The sequence below is a fragment of the Malaclemys terrapin genome, chromosome 1, assembly GCF_027887155.1.
Source record: "Malaclemys terrapin pileata isolate rMalTer1 chromosome 1, rMalTer1.hap1, whole genome shotgun sequence".
Classification (NCBI taxonomy): Eukaryota; Metazoa; Chordata; order Testudines; family Emydidae; genus Malaclemys; species Malaclemys terrapin.
In genome coordinates, this window is record NC_071505.1 from 236,822,372 (window position 1) to 236,848,953 (window position 26,582).

Sequence of the window (26,582 nt, forward strand, 5' to 3'; positions counted from 1 at the left end):
CCGGCCCATCGCGGCTCCCACTGGCGAACCACGGCCCGTGGGAGCCGCGATCGGTCAGACCTGTGGACGGGGCAGGTAAACAAACTGGCCCAGCCTGCCAGGGGCTTTCCCTACACAAGCGGTGGCCCCAGTTTGAGAAACACTGCCTAATATGGATGCAGTCACACCATATGAAGGGGTTTGTATCTATATAGTTTGGTGCATTACATTTACATCTACCAAAACAGTTAAACCAGTATATGTCTGTGCAAGGGCAGTTGCATCAATTTAATAACATTGTTTTTCTACCAATTTAATTAATCAGTAACTGCAAAAGCTGTGTGTGGATGAGCCCCGAATTAGTACCTTTTGAACTGCGCTCCGCATTTGCTTCCCACTGTGCCTCATTCACATGTGTTAGGACAGGAAGCAGTCCCTGTGAGCAGTGCTTGATTTTCTCTCCTGAATTTTGGGCAGAGAGAGTGGAGGACCAAATGGTGGCCCAGCTGACCTGGTGGTGCTGCCACACCATGAGAGCATCTGTGGAAAGCAGGGTCGCTCTGGATAAGCCAAGACACCCTGTCTTATGATTAATGGAGATGGCAAGTCTCCCTCTGCCCCCAAGACAATATGTTTTTTCTGCTATGGGAAGGGAGCTCCACAGATAATGGGAAGACTGCACTGACAGCCTAGTGAGAGGTCCTGAAGAGCTAGTTGTGTTTTGCTCTTTCTCCTGACTTTTGTGGTCTGATGCCTGAGGACACTGGCAAGTCTGAGTATTAACATTAATGGTTTCTCCTGAACATGGCTCTCCCACGTGGATCTTCCACATGGGTTTATTTTCCAAATTATCTTAGAGAAGTAATCGCAGCACGTTTTTTCCCCCTCTTATTTTATTTTAATCTTTTTTCCACCCACAGTGGATTTTGGTGTTAGTGCTCAGCTGGACAGGACGGTTGGCAGGAGAAACACATTTATTGGAACCCCATACTGGATGGCTCCAGAAGTTATTGCCTGTGATGAAAATCCAGATGCTACTTATGATTACAGAGTAAGAAAGTTCTGTTCACACAGTAATAATATAGTGATATCTAATGTCTAATAACCATGAGTGAAGGCAGCTCTCATATTTGTCTCTGTGTATGGTTGTGAGAGTGATTTCTTGTAAAGGTAAATCTGTATAGCGTGAGTACAAAGAACAGATCATTACTAGATGATCATAATTAATAACACTGTAGAATCATAGAATGTCAGGGTTGGAAGGGACCTCAAGAGGTCATCTAGTCCAACCCCCTGCTCAAAGCAGGGCTAATCCCCAGACAGATTTTTGCCCCAGGTCCCTAAATGGCCCCCTCAAGGATTGAACTCACAACCCTGGGTTTAGCAGGCCAATGCTCAAACCACACAGGTTTCCCTGTATTTGTAACTTGTACTGCAGTAGCTCCTAAGAGCTTCAGTCAGGGACAGGGATCCCCTTGTGCTAGGCACAGTAAAAAATGGTATAGAAAGAGTCTAACAAGAAATTTTGTTGTTTTTGATTTCTGTGAATATCTTAGCAATGTAATTTGTTTAATATATCCTGCTTATTGTGGTAAGGTCAAAACAATACATTTTAACATTTGCCTTAAATAGAGTCCCCAGCTGAAATGCATCTTTTTGCCAGAATAGAAGAGTTAAGTTACAATGTAATACAGAAGGAGCTGGTTAAAGCATGTGCTGTTCTGATTTGAGAGATCATCTGAATGTTAATCACTGTGGCTGGGCACAGCTCTCCACTTTTGTCTTCCTGCACAAATGGCTTTACCACCTCTGGTTTGTAACCCACATCATGTGTTTTATTTTTGTTATATCAGCCAGCCAACACCCCTTTACGGTCCCATGCAGCAATTCTATTTAAAGGGACATACAATCATCATCCCCTTTTGCCAGAGAGAAGAGAGCTTTCTCCACACAGAGATCTCCCATTACGTTAGTCTTGCTGGGCTTTCTCTCTCCCTCTCTTGCACTTCCTTCCTGTGCTTCTTTTCTACACTTACAGTTAATGGGCTAATTATCTCCTTAGTTCTCCCCAGCTGAGGCTGACCTAGTAACTAGTCACTCCTTCCCTCAATCAAGCCCCCTCCTGGAGTGGGGGGAACTAATTGGATTTACAGTGACCAGAGTGCTGGTTCAGCTGCTTGTTCTCAGCGCTCTGTCACAATCACATAGAAGATTTATCCATCAAACACTATATTTCTCCAAAAATTAATTGGACACAACTGCTCCTGCACTGAGCTGCAAGCATCAAATCTAACCTCCCTAAAAGTTAAATTGGCTTGATGGTATTTACACCAAAAGTTTTTTTTGTTTTGTTTTTGCTACATCTTCTAAAGCTAAATTCCTTTATAGAAGCTTTCTGGAAATCTCTCAAGTACATTTTAGCTTGTTTCAGGGAGCCACAAGAGAAGGAATAAAATATGAAATGTGTTTTTAATCTTTACTTAGACTAATGCATCTCTTCAAACATTAAAACTAGGAGAGGTAGCTAGGAAATGTGAAAGTCTGCGATTATAGTTACATCAAGAGCATTGGAGCTAGTGCATAGGGGTTGATAACTCAGGTTAGATATATGAATGTCCATGGTTGATGATACGCACACCTGAACATCTAGCTAGGATTGAGCCCGTTTGTCTTGACTAATAACTTTACATATTCCTTGCCCTGATAGAGATCTGTGAAAAAATGTAATCCCTTTCAGGGTGGAGTTGATAAGACATAAGGGTGAAGGTTAAAGTAAGATAACAGACCTCAATAGATAGAAATTATTCTGAGGGGGAGAAAACCCCCAAACTAATCTACATGTTTAATAATTAAAGGGGATCAAATGTAAAGGAATTCCATGAGGCATTTATGCTCATGTCTCTTAAAACACTCCCTTATTGCTCCTGATGTGAAGTGGAGGTACTTCACATAGAGACATCTCAATATCCTCTACTACATATTCTATTTCTTAGAAAATTAGTGTTTTACAAGCTTACTTTAATCATTGGTACTGATGGGTTGAGCCAGAACAAACTGGTGCCTGGTTGGGAAGCTTCTGGGGCCTGAAAATGCAGTTGTTCCATTGCTTGGTGAGCACAGAGAAGAGTTTGTTCACCCATTCCAGTATGTCTTCCCATATTCTAAAAGGATTATCAATCTGGAAGCTCTGAGCACTATTTTCCTCAACGGTAGTTCTCTTCCCCACATCCCGAATGGAGGTGATATTGTCTCCTGTCAGGACCTACTGTAGCTCCTTGAGCTCAGTCCATTCCAGGACTCTTAAGCAGTTACTTATTTTTGGTGTTCCTCTGGTGGAAGAGAATCTCTAAACCATAGTTCTGATTCAGCAGGGAATGCAGTTATCCTCTGGTCCTAGTGGCTATCCAGTGCTAATATCCTGAAAGATTTCCATTCCAGGATCCCCCTTGTGTAATGACACAAATAATACGAGATTGCTGGGATGAGGCGCTCACTCTGGCCACCAGTGGTTCATGGAACAGTAACTTCTTACTTTTCTTGGGCACATGGGCGGTTGCCTGTGTCTCCTGACATTAGGAATTCATGCTGCTGAGACATGTTCTAATTTTATTGGGCAATGTAAAGGTAGAGGTTTGGCTGAACTGCCAATAAGCAACGATGGGCTCATTTAAAAAAAAAAATCCCTACATAAAAATACTGTTAGATTATCAACAGAAGAAAAGAATTTTTTAAAATCTAATTTTTAGAACTATTTTATTTAAGGTTTTGTATTTCTGATAATTAACACATCTGAAAACTGACTTCTTGGTTTCACTTTTGTTCCTAGTCTATGCATTTTCAGGATCTCATATGCTAGGAGAGGGCTGCAATGTTTGGATTGCAAATACTACCGGGGAATGTTCACCTCTTACAATAACTGTATCCAGGGAAATATAATTATTTTTTACAGAACTTAACTTTTGGTTAATTATGACCTAATTATGTCTTGAAATGTCCTAATATGAAAGTGTTTGTATACTATTAAGAAATTAAGTGTGCATAATTGTATGTGTGTGTATATAACACAAATGCTGTATGGCATCATATTTAGCATTTTATATTAGGGCTAAAAGAAGAAAAGCCATTTTAAAAACTGTTGTTTAAATAACCTTGGTAGCTGGTTTTAGTTTCTTACCTGCAGTGCACTAGTAGATGCCATTACGTAGTATGACAATGAGAAAGTGTACGTACTAACATATGGTCTCTTTCTTTGCAGAGTGACCTTTGGTCATGTGGCATTACGGCCATTGAAATGGCAGAAGGAGCTCCCCGTAAGTGATATGTGTGCTTTTTCCTAAGGGGCTCATTAAGACAGAAACGTATACTTATGAGTTGCTGGTTGTAATTCAAACCCAGTTTTGAGGTTTCTGAAAATGCACTGATGGTGTATCTATACTCCTTGGTTTTTCCTGCACCATAAATATAAAATTCTACAAATGGCAACTCTCTTGATAAAGCTACTACTACAGTGTGAAAGCATTACTGTGCAGAGATTGTAATTGTAGTGGTGTAATAGCAATGACAGGACTATTTGGAAACCAATGGGTCTGTAAACTTCCTGACCATGAGCTATATTAAGCTTCGGAATTGTGTCCATAGGGAAGTGGTGGAAGCCCTATTGCTTGGGATATTTAAAACCAGACTGGGAGAAAAAAATACTAAAAGTGTACTGGCTTAAAAAATCTTGCTCTGTCAGGGAGATGGACTGCATGGCTTAGTAGGTCCTTTCTATCTCTGATTTACATGAGTCTGTGTAATGGTAACATTCTTCTTGAACTCTGAGACTTATCTATTTAAATCTCCTCTTATGAATGTTTTCGTTTTCATTGGACAGAGTAGAAGACTCTTGGAAGACTGTGGTTTAAATTATAGACTTAGCTTTAACACTGACAGTGAAGAACTTTTAAAAGCAGACTATTTGAGTATATTCAGCTGCCAAGTCTGATGATTTTTGAGGGGTAAAATTAAAAACTTAAAATGCCTAACTTTTCCATGGTGCTTTTTTCTCTCACACGTCCTCTGTGAAGATTAACAAAGCATAAAGCTGACAGCAGCAAGGGGAGCAAAAAACAAGAACTTAGTTACAAAAAAAGAAAAATTGCTATCAGTTTTTTTTTTAAGTAACTATTTTACTTGTAAAACTGCAAATTGGCTTTTTTCCTACCACCCCATTCAGACATTCAGGGGTGTGGACTTTTGTCTAGACTCAAAATGGTAGCTTCATTGTAGCCCATGCTTACAACTCAGATTTTTAAATCTAACGTACAGCTGAGTGTGCTTATTCACATTCATGTTTTAAGAGATCTGATGGGTTTTTCTCATAATTATATTTGCATGGGTCCAAATCTACAGAGGCTTCTCCCAGGATGAATCAACTAGCACAAAGCTAACCACATTAGAACCACTATTTGGCTACTAGTCTGCATGTAACCGTAGTTCTTTAGGTTTCTTAAACCACTTTTTGGTTCAGATCATGTGCATATTTTTTGCTCTTCATCCAGTGCTAGTCCCTATTGTATTCCACTGAGGGTTTACACATGTTCACTGTGTCTGTAGCCAGAGATTTTGGAAGTAGTAGCTTCTGTTGGTCCGTGCATGCGTCCTTGGCTCACCTCATGGTTTTGTCTGAGGTGACAAAGGGAGGGGCAGACTGATCACATCCCCAGTTTCTTCTTACTGCTGCGTGGTCTGGGTTGGAATTATTAGTGTCCTCTTGCATGTGACGCACCTTAAAAATATACAATTGAACATAGTTAGTTTTTAGAGTAGTTTACTGTTTCTATTGTTTTTATAGTAGTTTTTAGAAGTTTGCTAGTTTTAGGAGTAGAATTAGGGTTCTTTCCGGAAAGTTTCGTTCCGCATGGACCCTCCCACCGATGCCCACATGTGGGTACTGGACTATGCTGAAAACCTCAGTCTTTAAAATCTGTGCCTCCTGCCCGCATTCCTTCTCGGTCTGTGACAAACATCAATGCTGCCTCTACTGCTTGGGAGAAGTCCACATTGCATTCAGGTGCAGTATCTGCCAGTGCTTCCCCAGCCATACCTGAGAAGGTCGGGCTCTCTGCCTCTGGAAGCCCCTCATGGAAGTCGCCATGAGACCTCATTCAGAGTCTGTCTGGATAGCCTCCACTGTACATCGGCCTGGGGCTGCCAGGAGTGCGCCTCCAGCTATGGAGTCTGAAGTCAGCACTGGTGGTACCACCGCTATGGACCATGCGCCAGGATCTAGCTGAGAGGTAAGGAAGCATGTGGTACTCTCTTCCCTCCAGTGTCGGATGGACCCGCGTCAGGTTTGTGTGGGGGTCCCCTTTCTCCCATCTTCCCTGGACAGGGTGATCATCACCAATGCCATCCCTCGTAGGATGGGGAGCGCACACAGATCACATGACACAGGGAACATGGACCCCTTGGGAATCCAGGATGCACATCAACATTCCAGAATGCCAGGTTGTACGGAAGGCATGCCGAGTATTTCTTCCATCCATCCATCCCCATCGTATTCTTGTCTTGTCGGACACCACTACCACTTTTTACCACATCAACAAACAAGGGGGCACAAAATCAACTGGTCTCTATATGGAGGTGATCAACCTCTGGAATTGGTGCATCACCCACCAGATCCTGTTATCTGCAGCCTATCTCCCAGGGATTCAGAATGTGATTGCAGACTCTCTCTCGGCAGACGATTTGTTATCGATCATGAGTGGGAACTCCACAACACCGTAGTATGAAATATCTTCGACCAATGGGGGATTCTGACCAGGAACCTCTTCAACTCTGCAGTCAACAACAACAAATGCAGCACTTACTGCTCCAGAGGGTAGTGGTCCCTTCCCTCAGGGTGATGCGCTCATACTCTGCTGGTCGGACCAAATTAACTATACCTTCTCCCCTCTACAACTCCTGCCACGAATACTCCAAAAGATCAGGTAGGTCAGAGCAATGGTCATCTTGATTTTCCCATGCTGGCCCAGACAGTTCTGGTTTCCCAACCTACTCCACATGTCAGCCCGTCCCCGCTTTCTCCAAGCTACTGAGGCAACACCACAACAGGATCAGATGTGCAGATGCTTCACCTCAGGGTGTGGTATTTGGATGGGCATCTTCTTTAGAATGGGTGTGCTCATGAGAGGTGCAAAATATCCCCTTGAGCAGCAGGACAGAGTCCACTAAGCATTCCTACCAGGCCAAGTGGAACCACTTCACCCCCTGGGCCCAACAGAAGGGGCTTTTCCCAGAAGAGGTTCTGATTCCCCTATTTTTGGATTACCTCCTGCCCTTGAAGGCTTTGCATCTCTCCCTCAAGATATATCTAGCGGTAGTTAGTGCCTTCCACTGCGCCATGGAGGGACACTTTGTATTTACAGACCCATTGACTGCTAGGTTTCAGAAAGGCCTCATCGGAACCATCGCACCCTACAGCCTATTGCTCCCTAGTGGGACCTTAACCTCGTTCTGTTGGCACTAATGAAACAGCCCTTCAAGCTGCTGGCTTCATGTTCTATGTCCCTCCTTTCCATGAGAGTTGCCTTCCTTGCAGCTGTCTCTTCGGCGAGAAGGGTAGGAGAGCATGGGGCCATGATGGCAGACCCTCCTTTCACCACTTTCCATTAGGATAAAGTCTCTCTGAACCTACACCCCAAATTTCTGTCAAAGGTCGTATCCAAGTTTCATTTCAACCAGCCCATCCACTTACCTGCTTTCTTTCCGAAGCCTTACACCTCAGAAGAGGAGCGACAACTTCATATCTTCGGCATCCATCGGACCTTTGCCTTCTACCTGCAGAGGACAAGACAGATCAGGAAATCTTCTAGATTGTTTATCGCTATAGTTGACAGAGTTAAGGAACAGGCAATCTCCACACAGAGAATATCTAAATTAATTTCGGGGTGCATTCCACTGTGCTATCAGCTGTCAGGATTGCCTCCTTCCCCCCAGGGTGAGGACCCCTTCCATGAGAGCCCAGGTTTTGACCACAGCCACCCTCTAAGATGTGCTGGTTCAGGACATATGTAGGGTGGCCATGTGGAGTTCAGTACATACCTTCTCTACGCATTACTGGGTGCAGGACTCTGCTATGGATGCCTTATTTGGCATGACTGTCCTCTACTCAGCTGTTCCTCATCCTCGCACCCTCCTCTGATGTCGATACTGCTTGTTAATCACCCTCAGTGGAATACAAATAGGGACTATCATGCAAAGAAGAGGAGGAGATTACTTACCTGTAATTGGAATCTCTTCAAGATGTGTGGTCCCTATCTCTATTCCACTTCCTGGCCTCCTTCCCTTCTGCTGCGGATCCATTGGATTTGTGGGGGAGAAGGAACTGAAGGCATGGTCGGTCCACCCCACCTTTTATCACCTTGGATGAAACCATGAGGTGAGCCAAGGGCACATGGATGGACCAACGGACACTACTACTTTCAAAATCTCTGGGTCTGGATGCATGATGGAATACAGTGGAATACAGATAGGGACCATATATCTCCAGTTACAGGTAAGTAACCTCCTCTTGTTTTAATTAAATCTCTGTCACTGGGCTCCGTAAGCCTGTGTGTGCATTTCACCTGATTGGACTCGGTAATTGATATTACTTCATGCTAAACTGTTGGGTTCAGATTGGCCCCTCTTACAGAAGAACCCACAACGGGGTCTGTTGCGGGAGGAAATGAGTTATAATGAACCCCTCACCGGTATCCTCTATGATCATTCCTTTAGGTTTGCTCTCCCTGCAGGGTAGTTTGAGAGATCCACTGCCAAGCATGGGAGATTAGGGCCATCTGCACAGAGTCCTTTGCCCCCTACCATCTCCAGCCTTCAGCACCTCCTTTTCCCCTTCACTCATTGGTAGTGGTGTTCAGCTGAAGTTGAGATACCAGGATGTCGTCCTTTGCCACAGGGGACCTTGCTCCTGGCCTCATTTTGGCCCCCAACCTGCTATGTCTCTACCCCCACCGCCTTTATGGATCCTGACACTACAGAGTGCCCTTGTGTTTGGAGAACGGTGTTTGGAGAACGGGGACAGTGCTGCAGAGGAGGCTGACTCTCCCTTCCATGAGGTCCCCGGAGATCTCTGCACAGAGGTCCCCTCCATGTTTGGATCTGAGGGGATAATCTAGGCCTTTATTTTTGTCCGCATTAAACTCAGAGTTAGGGGCAGAACTTTTGTCTTAACTTTTGCATTTCAGTTTAATTCTGCTTAATGTCATTCCCGTGTCCATCACGTGTAGGGGTTGGTGATGGGGAAATGTCTATGAAAATGAAATAATCCTGAAGTGAAGACAGTGAAAATGCAGAATCATGAGAACTGGAAAAACAACTGAACAAAAAATTTTTTTTTTCCAGCCCTCTGTGACATGCATCCAATGAGGGCGCTGTTTCTTATACCCAGAAACCCTCCTCCACGGCTAAAATCCAAGAAATGGTATGTAGAGGCTACTGTGTTTTCTGTAGTCTGTTTCATTATGTCCTTTACAACATAGCACTTTTTTATCTTTTATTTCATGGCATGCTTTTTTGTTACCATTTCCATGAACTGTAAAATAATTTAGGCTGGCTAAAATCAATCTTTTATTATCTTCTACACTATTAAATCAAAGCACAAAATGAGATGTGCATTGATTATTTTTTAGCTCTATTTTTTTTTCAGTGAAATTTTGTCTTTTGTATCATGAGACAAAAATGAGCTGTTCTGTTGACAGAGCAGCATCATATTAAGGTGACAAATTATACCACAGCTCAAAGCCTAGACTTCTGCTGCATTCCTAATATGCAATATCTTTTCTAAGATACAGTATTATAAAGAAACAGGACAGTGCCATTGACTTCTAGATGCTGAGTTGAAAGGAACTATTAAAATTAATGAAGGCTTTTACTATAATTATTGCAAGCGATTGAAATTGTTCTTCTTGCCAGCTGGGAATAATCCCTTAACAATACAGGATTTTCTTCCCCATTATTAGATACAAATGATTTGTATGAAGCAATAATTTTCACTAGAATGAGGGTTTATGTAGGTTGAACATGATAACCTTAAAATTGTCAATGAAAGCCTCAACGTTAACAAAAGTAATGCTTTACTGTGCTTTCTTCTTAAGTTAAGGAAAAGTGTGTGTGTGTGTGTGTTTGTTACATACAAGAAATATGCCCTCTGTGAATAGAAATTGTATGACTATGAGGTTGAATGCTAGAGTCCTATCAAAAAAGAAATTAGTAAAGTGATGTGACCAGTTACACCGATCTATAAATAACATAATTAACTCTATTGACTTGGTGCACTGGATCACTGTTTGGAATGCTGGAATGACTTTCTCATACAGTAATTACTATTGGAGCATCTGTGTGAGTGTGTTTATTTTAAATAATTTTTTATAAAACATCGAGTTTATGAATTCATACCTATTCATAGAGTTTTGAAAAAGGATGAAAAAATGTTTGTTTTAGATGTAAGCTTTATCTGTAGTGTTTATAACCCCAACATTGCAGCATTTTGCTAGTGCATAAGAATCAGAAAGTTAAATTGGCTAAAAACAACATTGGTACTGATAGTGTTTTTACTCAGAAAGGTGAATGAAGGGCAAAAAGTAAACAGGATAAGTGATGAAAAATACAATTTTAAGCATTATTTTCACTCTGTTTCTAAAGTTTTGTTAGAAACAGAGGTAAGGGGGAAAAATAATTATTTTTATCCTGAAAGTGTCTCTTTAAGAATGCCTCGTGTACTCCTGGGGGCATTCTGCAGCAAAAAATTAAAAATTCTGTGCACAATATTTTAAAATTCTGCAAATTTCATTTGTCAAAATAACACTGCATAATTGCCAGTTTCAATTATTTTGGTAATTTATTTCAAAATACCTATCAGCAAGTATGTCTGTAACAATACAGACACACACAAAAATTCCCCCAGGAGTAGAGAGTTAAAGAAGCCCCTATGACAACCTAGTTCCTGCTTCTCTGCCCCTTCTCTCTTTCCTCCCCCCATCCCCCGAGCCCGAGCTGGGGGGCCAGACACCCAAATCCCTCCCCCCCCCGAACCCAGCTGCGGGCCCCCCCTTGCCCCAACATCTGTCCCCCTCAGCCTCCTGAGTCCAGGGATCCAGAGGGCGAAACAGCCTGATGCTTGGTCCCGGGTTTGCATGGAGTTTCCTATGTGCCCCCCTATCCTTTCCTCAGGGCATGCTGTGAACTGCAGCTGCCAGGAACCCTCTAGTTCCCTCTCCCTCCTCCCAGCAGTGTCTTCTATATCAGTGGTTCCCAAACTGGGGTTCGCAAAATGTTACAGGGGGTTCTCAGGAAAAAATTCCCTAATGGCGGACAGAGTTGTCCATAGGGACCCCGGGCAGCCCGGAGCCAGCAGCCCGGAGCCCCTGGACTTCCAAGAGCTAGGCAGATCAAAGCAAGCACATCTATCACACTGAGGAGATTTAAACTTCAAGACTCCTTATAAGAAATGGAAAGGGAGGTGGATATTTTTTGCTGTTTTTAAAATTAAGTAGGCATCTAGTATTGTTTTTAAAATTATTATGAAGAACAAGTTTAAGCTTTGTTGTAACGTGTGTTGTTTGCTTGAACTGCTCAAGACCTGAATGCTTGTATAAGAGGAACTCTTTGAGTTGGCTTCTTAGATACTTTCATGCTTTTTCACATCTGATACTTCTTGATGAAACATAGGAGCCTTGTCTTATAACAGACTTATTCAAAGTGATACAAGCTATGAAAGTGAGATCTTGGAAGAGTGTTGCCATTTTCATAATGTAATAAAAATACTGTAATGATAAATAATAATAATAAATAATGTGTAATAAGCATGTAATAAAAACACATTTTATATTTCCAAGATCACTGCTCTTATAATTTATACTCAGGTAAAGGAGAAAATCCCTGGAAATATTCATTTTTAGGAGGGGGTTCTCGAGACTTGACATTTTAGTGAAAGGGGTTCACAGGTTGTTAAAGTTTGGGAACCACTGTTCTATATGTAAGCTGGGATCTGTCAAGTCCAGTGGCCTCTAGTGATGGCTAGCAGTACTGCAGCCCATTTTTGTGGGGGGGAAAGGAAATTCTGCATGCACAACGTTAATTTCTGCAAAACTCTGCATTGCGCAGTAGCACAGAATTCCTCCAGGAGTACCATGGAGTAGTTACTACTTTAGCAATATAATGTTCTGATTTACCAAACGTATTCCTCATCTCCATATCCATTAGACAGAGGTGAATTGAATTCCATCACGAACTTCAGTAGTTAAATCAGGGATTAATTTGGTCCTGTGTGTCCTGATTGAACAAATTATAAGGCATTAAGTATTGAGAAAATGTTATTTTAAAAAATGCATACTTATTCAGTTAAAAAACCAAAATGTTCTTCAATTCCTACAGACCTATCCCACTAAGCCAGGTGCATATAAAAACAGGTCGGTATTACTTGCAATAATGGAAGAGTCCCCAAATTGTCTTGGTAGCATTTTTGTGGCTCTTTTGAGGACATCTATCTAAGATACCATTTATACTGCTAGACAGAAGCATGCTGTTTTGGGGGAGAGCACTTAAATTTTTTGGACTAATGAGGAAAAACTGAAAAATGGATTATTTGAGTCTTAGCTTTACACTTCTTTTTTTCCTCAGGTCAAAAAAGTTCTTTAGTTTTATAGAAGGTTGTTTAGTGAAGAACTATATGCAGAGACCCTCCACCGAGCAGCTTTTAAAACATCCTTTTATACGCGATCAGCCAAATGAACGGCAAGTCCGAATCCAGCTTAAGGACCACATAGACAGGACCAGGAAGAAGAGAGGAGAGAAAGGTATGCAGACTTTTAAAATTAAGCCTGTGTTTACTTGTATATATTTTTAAAAACTGATTATTTGATATTCTACCAACTTCTGAGTTTACAAAAAAAATCTAAGACCATATAGTTATCATTGTAGATAAAGCCTGTGGATTAAACTGAAGCTCACATCCAAATGAAGGTGGTCTTGTGTCTCTGGGATGAGGTGACATTTGAATGGTTCCAAAATGTTGTATATAAATCTGATCATTTAAGCTGGTCAGAACTGGATTGCTGAGGCCCTGTAGCAGGAGCTAAGTATTTTAAGATAAAAATATTGAAAGAGACACCTGGAATATTGTTTCCTCTTTCTTGCTAGATGAGACAGAATATGAATATAGCGGAAGTGAGGAAGAGGAGGAGGAAGTGCCTGAACAAGAAGGAGAGCCAAGGTAATAGTCGCTGATGGGAGGCCATTAAAACGTCTAGACAAATAATTTTATAACCCGTCTTGACAAATCTGGAGTATACTTTTATTTCATAAGCCTTTACACCGGTTACTAAATCTAATTAATCACATACATTAATGAGACATGAACCTCAAAAGGTTTGAACATTTGCTCAGACCTCTGAACTTTTTTGAGGTCCCCAGCCCGTCCACTCTAAACTTGGATACACCACAGAGGGACTTGATACCCTGTAGACCAGTGGCTCTCAACCTTTCCAGGCTACTGTATCCATTTCAGCAGTCTGATTTGTCTTGCGTACCCCCAAGGTTCACCTCACTTAAAAACTACTTGCTTCCAAAATCAGACATAAAAATACAAAAGTGCCATAGCACACGGTTACTGACAAATTGCTTACTTTCTCATTTTTACCACATAAATACAAAATAAATTAATTGGAATATAAATATTGCGCTTACATTTCAGTATATAGTATATAGAGCATTATAAAGAAGCGATTGTATGAAATTTTAGTTTGTACTGACTTTGCTAGTGCTTTTTATGTAGCCTGTTGTAAAACTAGGCAAATATCTAGGTAAGTTGATGTATCCCCTGGAAGGCCTCTGGGTCCCCCCTCAGGGGTACGCGTACCCCCGGTTGAGAACCACTACTGTAGAGGTGGTGGGTGTGTGAGACTTACAGTGGGTGTGTCTGGGGCAAAGTACACAGGTATCCGGGGCTCTAATCAGACCTCTCTGATAGTTTAAAGAGAGGATGTAGGCTCGGTTCAAGGACTGGGAAAAAGTTTGGGTTGGCTCTTACTTTGCCTGACCTGGTTTGACATCTTCCAGAGAGAGTACCTATTTGATATGCATCCAGTATCTTTATTTTGAAAGACAAGAGATTAAAATTTAAACTACGTGTGTGTGTGTGTGTGTGTGTGTGTGTGTGTGTGTGTGTGTATGATGTATAAGCTTTGGAGAAGGTATTTAATGGCTCTTTAGGCTCTGTGGCATGGGAGGCTTAACTTTCTGCTTTTGCAGTTCGATTGTCAATGTGCCTGGAGAATCTACCCTCCGACGTGATTTCCTGAGACTGCAGCAGGAAAACAAGGAACGTTCGGAGGCCCTTCGGAGACAGCAGCTGCTACAGGAACAGCAGCTCCGAGAGCAGGAGGAGTACAAGAGGCAGCTGTTGGCAGAGAGACAGAAACGCATAGAGCAGCAGAAAGAGCAAAGGAGGCGGCTAGAAGAGGTAGAAATAGAAGTCTGGAGCTAAGGTGGCAGAGCTCCTGTTATGCTTATTGTCCCAAGAGCTTAAGAAATATTCCCTGTATATTGTGCAAGAACAATATATATCCATTAGCTAAGATTTTCAAAACCAGGATCCTAAAGTAAGGCTCTTACATTCATGTGTAGACGTGGTGGTCTGATTTCCAAAAGTACTGAACACCCTGCAGCTCCCAGGAGGTAATTGATTCCAAAAGCCTAAATGCATTGCCTTGTATTTTGAATGGAGATAATTGTGTATGTCTATATCTATTGCTATTCAAAATACGAGGTAATTGGCCTAGAGACTTTTTGTGTAGCTGTACAGAAGGGAAGACTTTTATGTTTAGATATCAGTGTACAGCTTTCTTAAACCAGATCAGGCCACTAAGATGGCTTTTAGAAATATCTGTCCATGGTATGTATCAGAGTTCTTTTAGAGCTTTCTTGCACATCTGCATTTGGCACTAATGCATGGTGGATGGCAACCTATATTTGATGCAGGGCAGACTCGTGCAAGATATGGGAAGTAATTGTCCTGCTCTAGTTGGTACTGGTGAGCCCCTCTGTTGGGAGTAGTGTGTCCAGTTCTGGACAAATTGTGAAGAGAGTCCAGAGGAGAGCAACAAAAATGATGAAAGATTTTGAAAATCTACGTATGAAGAAAGGTTAAACAAAATAGGGCATGTTTAGTCGTGAGAGGGAGGGCACCTTTTTAACAGTCTTGTATGTTAAGGGCTGTTTTGCAGAGGACTGTGATCAGTTGTTCTCCATGTTCACTGAAGATAAAACAAGGAGTAATGAGCTTAATCTGCAGCAAGGGAGATTTAGGTTAGGTACTAGGAAAAACTTTGACTACACCTCTACCCCGATATAAAGCTGTCTTCGGGAGCCAAAAATCTTACTAAGTTATAGGTGAAACCGCATTATATCGAACTTGCTTTGATCTGCCGGAGTGCGCAGCCCCGCACCCCGGGAGCACTGCTTTACCATGTTCTATCCGAATTCGTGTTATATCGGGTCATGTTATATTGGGGTAGAGGTGTATAAGAATAGTTAAACTCTGGAATAGGTTTCCAAGAGAGGTTGTGGAATCACTGTCATTGGCGGTTTTTAGAACAGGTTGCACAAATACCTGTCAGCGATGGTGTAGGTTCACTTGGTCCTGCCTCAGTGCGGGAGGCTGGACTTGAGGCTTCTTGAGGTCCCTTCCAGGCTTACAATTCTATGTGTGGTAGCATAAAGGTATATGGTATAGAATACCCATTATTCATTTTATAAATGTCATAGGTAGCAAATCATACATATATACTGGATTTTTTTCCATTTGTCCTGTAGGAGACATGCCATTTTCATACATTTTTGTATCTATATCCATCTGAATTTCTTAACAAAACTCCAGGTAAATTTTTGCATATTTACTCTTTGGGATATACTGACTGTTTGCTTACATAGTTTGTTTGGATTTTCTTTCTCAAAAGTTTTTTGTACATCACCTTGTCCCTTGTGAGTCTATCTTCATTATTTTGTTTCTAAACATTCTTTATTTAAATGGTCACGCACGACAGCTAGTAAGTAAATAAAAGGTTCTTTAGGACCTGACAGATGGAAAGTTTTCTAAAAAATTTTGCAGACCAAAACTGAGTCTGGGAGATGAAGTGAAACCAATCATTTGGCTCTTCAGGAAGTACAGGGTCAAATTCCAATTGTCCTCAAATGACCCTTGTTTGATTTGCTGTTACAGCTGTTCATTTGGCGTGTAGTTCTTCATCAAAGCTATCTAGTTTTCCAAGCACTGATAATGTTTAACAGTGCAACGAGGACCAGATTAGCTCCACATAGTATATCAAGTTTACATATACATTTACGATTCATAACTTTAAGATTTGCATTATGTATTAACCCGATAAATAATGTAACATAAAATTAAAAAAAGCTTTGCAGGTTACCTTAAGATGTTTTTCTCAACCCCCTTCAAATGTGTGAGTGAATTTACTGCTTTTTTAAGGAGGAACTGTTGGCAAGGACCCAGCCATACACATGCAGTAGGAAGGGGCCATGCAAGCTTCTTTTCTCTTCTGTCTCTCCCCCACCACCCTCAAACTGCCAAGATAAATATCATTGTCATTCAGGTCTTGGCCTGTCTTAAAGAGACTGGCAGTTGTGCAGCAATTATATTATTTGGTCATAAAGGAGACTGGGGAAAGCTAAAATGAGATGCTTATTTTTTACTTGAGTCAGGATTTGAATTAAAACCTTTGGGGTGACCCTAATCTGATGACTAGCTAGTCCCCTGCATGATGTTGTTAATCTGAAATCCCACTTAATACAAAAGTAAAACTTTTTTTTTTCTTTTAAACATCTGAAAACTCTAGTTCCAGGCATTTTTTTTTAATAACTAAGTGGCGTAACCCATTTAATCTGCCATGATCAGTATGACCTTTTTAATCTGAAATTGCTCTCAATACAAAAGGAAAAATGCTGCAAATAACAGAAACAGAACAATGTGTCTGTTTGCTAGAAAGAGTCTTAAAGTTTAGTTGAAGGGATTATTTAGGTGTTAGAGGGTATGTGTAAATACACGTCTACCCCAACATAACACAACCCAATATAACACGAATTTGGATATAACGCGGTAAAGCAGCGCTGGCGGGGAGGGACTGCACGCTCCGGAGGATCAAAGCAAGTTCGATATAACACGGTTTCACCTATAACGCGGTAAGATTTTTTGGCTCCCGAGGACAGTGTTATATCGGGGTAGAAGTGTATGTGCAAAACTTAAAAAATGAAAATGCTAAATCAGGTGGAAATTGCATTTAGGTCAGTCTCACTCTCTTCAAAAAGACCCTGTAAGTGAATGTTCTTGTGTTTTGTTTTTTTTTTTAATACATAATATTTGATGTGTATAAACCTACCTCCTTCAAGGATGTATCTGTGTGGAGATATGATTAGTTTTCAGTCTTTAGATAGTCTGTCCTTCACTTGACTCTTCAGTTTATTTCAGCATAAGCATGTTGGATAGCTTTTCTTTTAGATTATAAAATCATGTTTTCTTTTGCTTAAATATATTCTTTCACCCTTTTTAAAAAAATCAGAGCAATTTTTAATAATTTGCTACTGCAAAAAAGACTTCAGACTGATCGATTACAATGTTAGCAACATAGTGACGCTGCATATTGTGGATTGATGCATTTGTGACTAGAGTTCCACAATAGGCCATGAAGAGTTCGAGGAGAAAAACCTCTGCATCTGCCAAATCTATAACTGCTGCCATACTCCCTCACTTTTTATGGTGAAATTGCCATACAAGCTTTTTTAGAAAAAAAGCATTGTCATCAATAGGAAATTAGTTTAAACTAGAAAATGGCCTCCACCAAAATGCTTACAAGCATATGTAGTTCTTCTGAACTTTTTTTGTTTGGATCTTCTATTCTTGGAGAAGCATCTATCCATCTGAGAGATTCTTAAGAAAACTTTAGCCAGAACAAACCTTCTTTAAGAGGGTGAGGGGAAGAAACATTCTTAGATAACATTAATATTGTGGCACAGAGTGATGAAAGCCAAGAAACCAAAAGGATGAACCTTTGTTCTTAACTTACTCTGTGTTATGAAGAAAGAAAAGCTTAATAACGTGAGTTAAGAATAGTGTTGCTTTCAAATCCCCTGGCTTTTGTTGGTTTGGGTTTCTGGTGCTGCTTTTGGTTGGAGTGGTGGAAGTTGCATTTTTTTGCATTTGTGTTTGACATTCACTTGTGAGAATTAGAAGAACTTTTTAGACCATAGGTAGTCTTCCTGGACATGTTGCCGACATGTCTTTTTTTTTTTTTTTTTTTTTTCTTTTTCCTTTCTTAAATTAAATTAAAATTGAGCGCTTGTTCTTACAATTCTGGCTCAGATCCTAGACAGTTTTGACTGAGACTGTGTTTAGGACATGTGCCAAAAGTGCATTATTCTTAGCAGTATTAGAGAGAAGATTGCTTTTAAAAGGCATATAAGTGACTACTGAAAACAATTGTTTCAGAGACCTTATAATTTTTGCATTACTTAGAAGGAGGAAATTATACATTGCTGAAGTGTAGAAGATTATATGAAGCTTTGCAAGTTTTTGGTTAGACATATGCTTTTATATAACGATCACTTGTGTGACACTTAAGACTTAGGTGGTTTAAAAAAAGAAATCTGAGCTGTCCTAGACCTTTTTTTTTTTTATTATTATTATTATTATTTTTAATGTGCCTGCATCTGAGCTGTCCTCTTCAACAAAATGGAAAAAAGCAATCCTGAGCTTGAAGGGAATGAAGTAGCATCAGAATTAGTGCTTGGCAAAACTGAGTCTAGTTTTGATTTTGCAAAATGAGAACTAGTTGCGATGCAAGTCCTATTGTACCTGAGCCTCCATGACTAGATCTCCTAAGTGCTACGATAATACAAATAATAAAAATAACCTCCACAGTTCAGAGGGTTCTGATATAATTGGTTCCAATTAAGCTGGGCACAACTGAGGTGGAGGGGTTGATTTTGCCAGGGCTTTGTTTTACAACACTGAAAGAGGAATAGTTTCCATCCAGGCTCCACTTTATTTGAATTGCCCACATTTTGGGTTGGTTACACTCTGGACTCATGTCTAATATGATAATTTTATCGTCCTCACCCCACCTTCAAGTACTCAGTCACCAACATGAATGCATGTATATATCTACCTTTATGTGGATATAAGACAGCAATATAGAGCTGTTTTCTTGTGTGAGCTAGGGTACTGTGTTGTTTTATATGCAAACTAGCAGTTTGCATGTGTAGCTGTATTGCCCCCTTCTGGTAAATCACGATACACAGCATAGTATGTGAGCTCAGACCTATAAAATCATGAACCATTATGACACCTGAGTTGGAATGCGTTATGGGTAACATTAGGAGGACAGTTGTCAGGATCCTAGCAGTTTTATCATTGCTCTATCTGCACCTCTTAGAAATTTCCTTTCAGCACTCCGTAGCTTGCCTTTTCTTTAGTGGCTAGTTGTCTGAAAATAATCTGCTCATCTGACATACAGCATCACGAGAGGTTGGTACTAGACTACCACATCTCTCGTCCAGCTAAAGAAGATCTGAAAGACTGTCTTTAGCCACAGTGCAACAGCCTATGCCCCCTAGCTAGCTCAGTATGTACAGGAACCCGGCTATATACCATATTTTGTGTATTTTTTGTGACTTCTAAGTGGAGGTATAGTAACTAATGTACTTATTTTTAAAATCAAGAAGGAAATTATATAAGCAGCACTTACAGTTTATATCTTAGACCAAAAAAATCTATCATGAGTGAACCTTCCTAGGGCAAGCCACTGTGAACATACCCTGTCAGTATTCACTCCTCAAAAAAAGTTTTTTAAAACCAGCCAGCGAGGTGATCTTAGGTTAAAAAGCACAAGTGCACAGTGGGAGGTCAGGTGGATCGTCTTGCTTTAAAAGTAAGGAAATCTATAGCTTGCTAGTAGGATCGTTACTCATGTCGAAAACCTCTCTCAGAGCCTACTCTATTTTTATCACAATACATCTCTCCTCTCTGGTTGAAAATAATTCTGTGTATTTAGTGTTTGCTGCTTCAGTGGCTTGGTTTTCACAGGCCATATTCAAAGAAAAGGAAGTCTTTTATAAGGTGGGCTCTGCATACTCGGTGGACCTTGGGAAGGTGGTGTTTTTGGTAAGCAGTGCCAGGTGCCTAGACTTCCATTCATTTAGCAAGTCAACTAAAGTGGTGCTAACAGGAAGGTAGAACTGGAGTAGAGAAACTCCATCCCTTTGTGTGCTTTGGCACCCGGACAACAGCATGGTTGTGCTTCAGAGATTTGCTTTAAGTGCAGACTGGTGGCAGAGTTTGTATTTCTTTATCTTCTAGTGGGTGGTAAACATGCACTGTGGATGTTGAAACTCAAGATTTTTTTTTAAATAGAATTTTATTCTTTTATTTACATCATGGTATGGGAAACTGGCATGTTCCTTGTGATGGGACCCCCCGGGGTGCAACCTGGACTGTGGGACCACTGAACCCTCTGTCCCACCAACTTTGGGGGATCCCTCCCACCCCGTGATGCTGTTGCCACTCTACAAACCTCTGACAGGTACTGCACTTACATAGACCTCCACAGGCAAGGGCACATCCAATTGAGTTACATGAATGCTTTGCCAGCCACTCACGAACCAACAAGAGAGAGGCTCCAGTCAATTCCCCCCCAGCCTTGCACCCGAGAACTGTACCATCTTGCCCTTGTCAGAAGCCTGACCAGTGTAAGTTCATTACCCAGTCCGCCCCTCCCTCGATGTGGAAAGGACACACACTAGCCTTTGTAAAGTGAGCTGAGATTTCCCAAACACTTCAACCAAAGCACAGTGTTTTAGGTAAAATATAAAACAGATTTTTTAACTACAGAAAGATCACTTTTAAGTGATTATAAGTAGTAAGTGTAGAGATCAAAGTTGGTTACCTAAGAAATAAAAGTAAATTCACAATCTGAGTTCTATAAACTAAACTGGATTTGAATCAAGTGCTGTCTCACCCCGACAGATGGTACAAACAGTTCGCAGAGCTTTAAAACACAAGCTGGAACGGTCTTCCAGCCCAGGACCACACTCTCCAGTTCAACGTCTTTGTCCTCCAGACCTGTTATCAGGTGTTGAGTTGTGGAGGGAGTGAGGCCAGGTCATGATGTCACTTCCTGTGCTTTTATTGTTTCTTCCAGCTTGCTGGAAAGATCTTTAGCTATGATGTGTCTCCATTGTATTTATGTTGTTTCTGAGATGGTTAGTTATTGGGAGAGTGGATTCCCTTCAATGGACCATCAGTGCATCTGGCTACTCCACTGTTGTACCTGAAAGGTTGGCTGTGGGCGTCTCCCAACCTCTCAACGTATTTCAGTTACACACATGTAGGAAAACTTCCATAACTTCACATACAATGATAGCACATACAATCCAAGAGGATATTAATGCTCAACAGATCAAGACTTTTAAAATGATACCTCACAAGGAATATTTTGTACAAAACGTATTATATGACAGTGGTGAATATGGGGGTTCCAGGCTGCTGTTCTGAGGTACAGAGTGCCACACTCTTCCAGTCAACTTTGAACTCCTTTGTTGTTGTTCGTTTGTTTGTTGCTATCTTATCAGGCGTTTCTATTTATAGTCACTGCTGAAAACCTCTCCATAGCTTCAAGAAATGATAGATTCATCTCATTAAAATGACCCAAACTGTGCCCATCTTCCAAGGAATGAAAGACACTGGTCCATGATTTGCAATATATCCTGTATCTTGTCAATAAATACTGTTCGACAGAGAGACTGTGTCAGATTGAAAGGGCAATATCTTGTGAACCATGAAGATGAGAAACACATGATGGGATTCTCGTCTTCCCAATGGTATACCAATTCCATTTCTAGCTCTGGTATGTCATGAAGATGGATCTTAGAACTGCATTATTCTCATTATCTATCTTTCTTTCTCCAAGCTTATTAGTGACACTAACCAAGCAGCTGAGTGTCTCGTGAGCCAATAAATTGCATATTAAGGATTTATATAATTTGATAGCTGGTATAAAGTATTTCTTTTAGGTAGAGCAAGCATTGTCTCTATCTCTGACTTGATTTTTAGCTGTCAGTATTTTGAGAATAGCTCGAATTGAAATGCGGGAGGAGGCTAGCAAAAAAGTAATCTGAATAATATAATTTTAAGATCTGTTGTTATGACCCGACAGGGCTATAGATACTGCAACAAACCAGCGTAGTTTATTTATTGCTGGCCCCGCAGCAATAACTAGAAAGAAATGTTGATCTATGATGACTATTTGTGTCCAGAAAGTATTTTTCTTTGCTTTTTGGGGGTCAAGAAATTTTCTTAAGCCTAGAATTAATTTCTTAGAAAAAATTATGTTTAAGAAGTGTTAGAGCAATTGTGTATAAGAAGAGTTAGAGCTAATAAACATGCATCTTAACTAATCACAGTTTGTTGCCTCTTGCATTCTCTGGACAACCAAATTGTTCTGCTTCATAACTTAGAGCCCTTGAGACTTGATTAGCCAAGAAGCACCTGAATGTTTTCACTTAAATACAGAATTTGTTTGACAAGAGATTTGTAGATTCTGAAACAAAAGAGCCCACTTAACCCTTTTTAATATGGTTTAAAAAACAAGTAGTAAAACCTAAGAACTCCACTGTTTTCCTGAGCTGCCTTTACTATTTTTGTATCTCTACTCGTTGAAGAGAAGTTGTTTAAATCAGAGAAATTTGGGTGCCTACTGAGAGGGAAAAATGCAAAGATTTTGTGTGTAGAGACATCTAGAATATGTACTGGAGGAAAGAGCATAATTATGTCTAATGAAATTGGAAGAGAAGGAAGGTGGTGGTGAATCCCAGGTGACTCTAAAGAAAAGCAGGAATGCTGCCAATAGATGTGGTGTGGGTGTATATGAATAAATATCTCTAAGAAAGCCGCGTAGCTTTCAAAAGCGCTACTAGTCAAGAAGCACTGGAAGCGTAGAGCATTAGCGATGTATTTCTGAGCCTTAAACTGCATTAGTCACCTTCCTCTCAACCACTCTCCTCTACACCCGGGGCAAAGTGTTGATCCCAGTGGGAAGAAAAAAGCAGTTGCATTTTTACTTACTGTACAATGAGCAGTCAAGTTGTGTGTGTACTTAGTAAAGCAAGCAGCAGGTGCAGGAAGAGAGAGGAGTGAAGCATGGCCTTTAGTGCTTCAGTATGCACAATTGCAGAGAGAGCACCTATAGCCATGGCCATGTGAACTCCATCACAGGTTTGACTAAATTCTCTGGCAAGGCCCCTGCTCACTGTGGCACTCTTGCTCAGCAGACTGATGATTCTGTGGCAGCTTCAGATAAACTAAAAACTTTGAATTTTTATTCAATTAAATGTGAAAAAGAATAATCATTATAGTTATCTCCTGTTACAGGCCTTCTAAATTTTATTCTCAACAAGTTGTAGAATTCTGTATTAGAAGCACGTAAGCACATTGTAGAAATTGTCAGGGGAGATAGGTTTTGGCAGCTAAGCAGGAGACAGCTGGGTCTCTTGGCACTCGAGGACGCGTGGGAGGCAGTTTGAGATTTTGAGGTAGGCTCATTAGCTGGACGGTTCCGCTACAATTATCAGCAGTTAGACTGAAGCATAAATATCAGTCTTGCTTACTAAGTTTGTGCTGTATGGACATGAATCTATCAGTTCACACCTCTCAGAGCTATTGTTCAGGGTTGTCTGCAGACTCATGCAGACATCACTGCACCAGCTTATATTTGATTCATGTTTGGAAGCTTATCTCTGCGACCATAAAGATGTAAACCCTGTGTTTCTTGATTTTCAGAGGTTTAAAAATAGGTGCATTTTATATTGTGGAAAGGTGAGGCACTTCTGGGCAGCCTCAGTTCTTCATTAACACATTAATTCACTGGCAAAAAAATTTATGGCGCCTTTTCATCAGTTAGGTTGTTGCACCAGCAGTTAAATTCTTAGCATACAACATATCATGTTGACTAAAAAGCTTATCAAATATTCATAGGATTGTTATTTTTGCTGCAAGTGATCCAGAAAGGGATTATTTAATTTCATTTTCTTTTTTTGGCAAAATTTGGATAATGGGAAAGGCTGATGGAATTCAGAAGGTGACTGATTGTATATTACTACCTCACTGCATTCTTTCTTCAAAGATGCTTGAGTTTGAACTTTACATCTGGTCTTGGGGCAGCAGCAGCAGTGAACCCCTTAGTGTTTGGGAAAATGTTATATGCAGCCTTGTGAAGAAGCTCAAGAGTATAACTGATGATGTCAGGATATTTGCCTTTTATGTATGGAATAGTTTACTGCACATTAAAGAACACTCTTTTGTTAGTTGCTGGGGCCTACAAACGTTACTTACCAGCCTTCCAGTAGAAATCAAGCCCAACTTTCTCTCTTTGGTAACCATAAAAGTAACGTTTTATTTTTCCCCCCTGCTCTAGCAACAAAGAAGAGAACGGGAAGCTCGAAGGCAACAAGAGCGTGAGCAGAGGCGAAGAGAACAGGAGGAGAAAAGACGGCTAGAAGAAATGGAGAGGAGGCGTAAGGAAGAGGAAGAGAGGAGGAGAGCAGAGGAAGAGAAGAGGAGAGTGGAGAGAGAGCAGGTGAGTCCATGGTACAAGTGCATTAGGTTTATTGTTCTATTTTTTGAAAAATTAGTTAAATATAAAAGAACTAACACCGAGGAGTCCAGCCGACCTCTCTGTTGTCCTTGACAAAAAACACAGAAAAGTAGAACATAAAGCTCTACGGGGAAATAAAGTGACCTTCATGTTGCTTGCAAAGTGAAGTCTTAAATGTCACCCACAGAAGGCTCTGAGCTAAATTTGCACCCAGCATTTGACTAAAATCCTCTGAAGATGGAATCTGCAAATACTGAAAATGGGTTCTTGATTCTCCTTGTTGAACAGTAGCTCTCACAGGATCAGCCAGGTCCAGAAGACCTCAGAGGAAGATAGACATATTATTTGTAATGCTTTGGCATGCTGGATGAGTTAAGTCAAAGGCTTAGTTATAACTCTGAATATGCGGAGTTGAAAAATGAACCCTTAACACTATATTAATTTGAGTTGTACAGTATTTTCCTTTTCTATGTGGTGTGTGTGGGGGGGGGGATCCACAGTCATGTATGCCAATTCAGACAACATTTAGAATATCTTATGTACTGTAAATGTGCTCTTAATGTTTAAAGTACAAGTGAGGTCTTTCAAACTGTGTCACTGAGCTGTGGAACTTATGCATGAAACCTGCACACTTAAAAACCCGTTATAAACTTTAATCAGGGTAATTACTTTGTGTGCTCTGTAAATATTCATTCCAAATGAAGGGCCCAATCCTGCTTTCACAGATGTCAATACCAAAATTCCCAGTAATTTCGGTGGGAGCAGGATTTGGCCAGAAATATCTCACATCTACTTAAAGGTGTGGTACCTTATATTATGGACTGTTGCCCTTCTGAATGCAATGGACTTTTTGTTTTTGTTTTAAGACATTTTGGAGTGACAGGGCACAAAATAAAAGTTTCAGCCTACCGGGATGAATCAATGAAGCGTAATTTGCTTTTAGGCAGATGCTTTTTATCCCAAATAGCACCTTAAAATGTATAGATGCTAATTATGAAATCACAGAAATGCAGTGGCAATGATGGCAAACATTAACTGAAACAGTCAAATTGTGCCGCTACATGTTTTAAAGAAATGTAACACATTTCTTCTTTATTTTTCTTAACCTGACCTGTGGACTTGCCAGGGTTCCTGTGATAAACTGGTGTACATCATTGATCTATCATTAGACTTTTCTGTAGCTCCCGTCTCCATAGCACTGACCCATTAATTTCTTTATGCATACACTGTACGTGTGTGTGTATACATGTTGCACGCATGCATATATTACATACTTCCATTATTTGCATGATAGGATGTTATCTGCTTGGATAGGGTGCTTCATAGTTAGAGTTGTATGGGGGCCTGGTGACATAGTGGGTAAACGTATTAGCTTTTGACCTCTCGATGTAGGCTAGGTCACAAGAGAAAATGAGTTTGTTTGGTCTAAAATCTGTTTCCTAGTGGATGTTTGTTTGTGTCATAACCATCGCATAATTCAGCAAGATTGGCAGTGTCTGCTTAGGAGAGGCTTCTGATTGGGCTAGTAGGGGAGATGGCAGGTCAGGTGTGAGATTTGGCAGAGCCCCCGTGGGGAAGCTTGCACAAGGTCTGCCTATACTAAGCCTGGCTCTTGCTGTTGCTAACTGTTCATCACACAAGTGCGAAACACTAATTTTTAATCAAACTTGCATGTGATTTGTGTTGGCTGTATTGAGTAAGACTTGCTGTGTTTAACTCTCAAACTTTTAAGTGCATTTGCTTCTTTTGAAACCACTTTCAAAATACATAAACAAGCTATGGCCCATGCCCTGAATATTACAGTAGTCCAAACCAGGATACATCAGCCAACTAAGAATTTTAGATTATAGGGTTTTCTAAATTGTTCTCTAGGCATTAATCCAGCACTAAGGGAATTTATTACTA

The 26,582-nt window shown here is 40.6% G+C and overlaps 1 protein-coding gene across 4 annotated transcripts in view; it reads left to right on the forward strand.

Annotated features, from left to right (window-relative positions):
• Window positions 1-26,582, forward strand: part of MAP4K4 (mitogen-activated protein kinase kinase kinase kinase 4) — a 240,419-nt gene that overhangs the window by 155,911 nt on the left and 57,926 nt on the right. For all 4 annotated transcript variants that reach the window (XM_054009944.1, XM_054009953.1, XM_054009962.1 and 1 more), the window contains exons 7-13: window positions 900-1,030; window positions 4,235-4,289; window positions 9,367-9,445; window positions 12,643-12,818; window positions 13,162-13,234; window positions 14,272-14,482; window positions 24,498-24,659. In XM_054009944.1, the coding sequence (XP_053865919.1) occupies window positions 900-1,030; window positions 4,235-4,289; window positions 9,367-9,445; window positions 12,643-12,818; window positions 13,162-13,234; window positions 14,272-14,482; window positions 24,498-24,659 (887 nt within the window). The remainder of the gene's footprint in view (window positions 1-899; window positions 1,031-4,234; window positions 4,290-9,366; window positions 9,446-12,642; window positions 12,819-13,161; window positions 13,235-14,271; window positions 14,483-24,497; window positions 24,660-26,582) is intronic.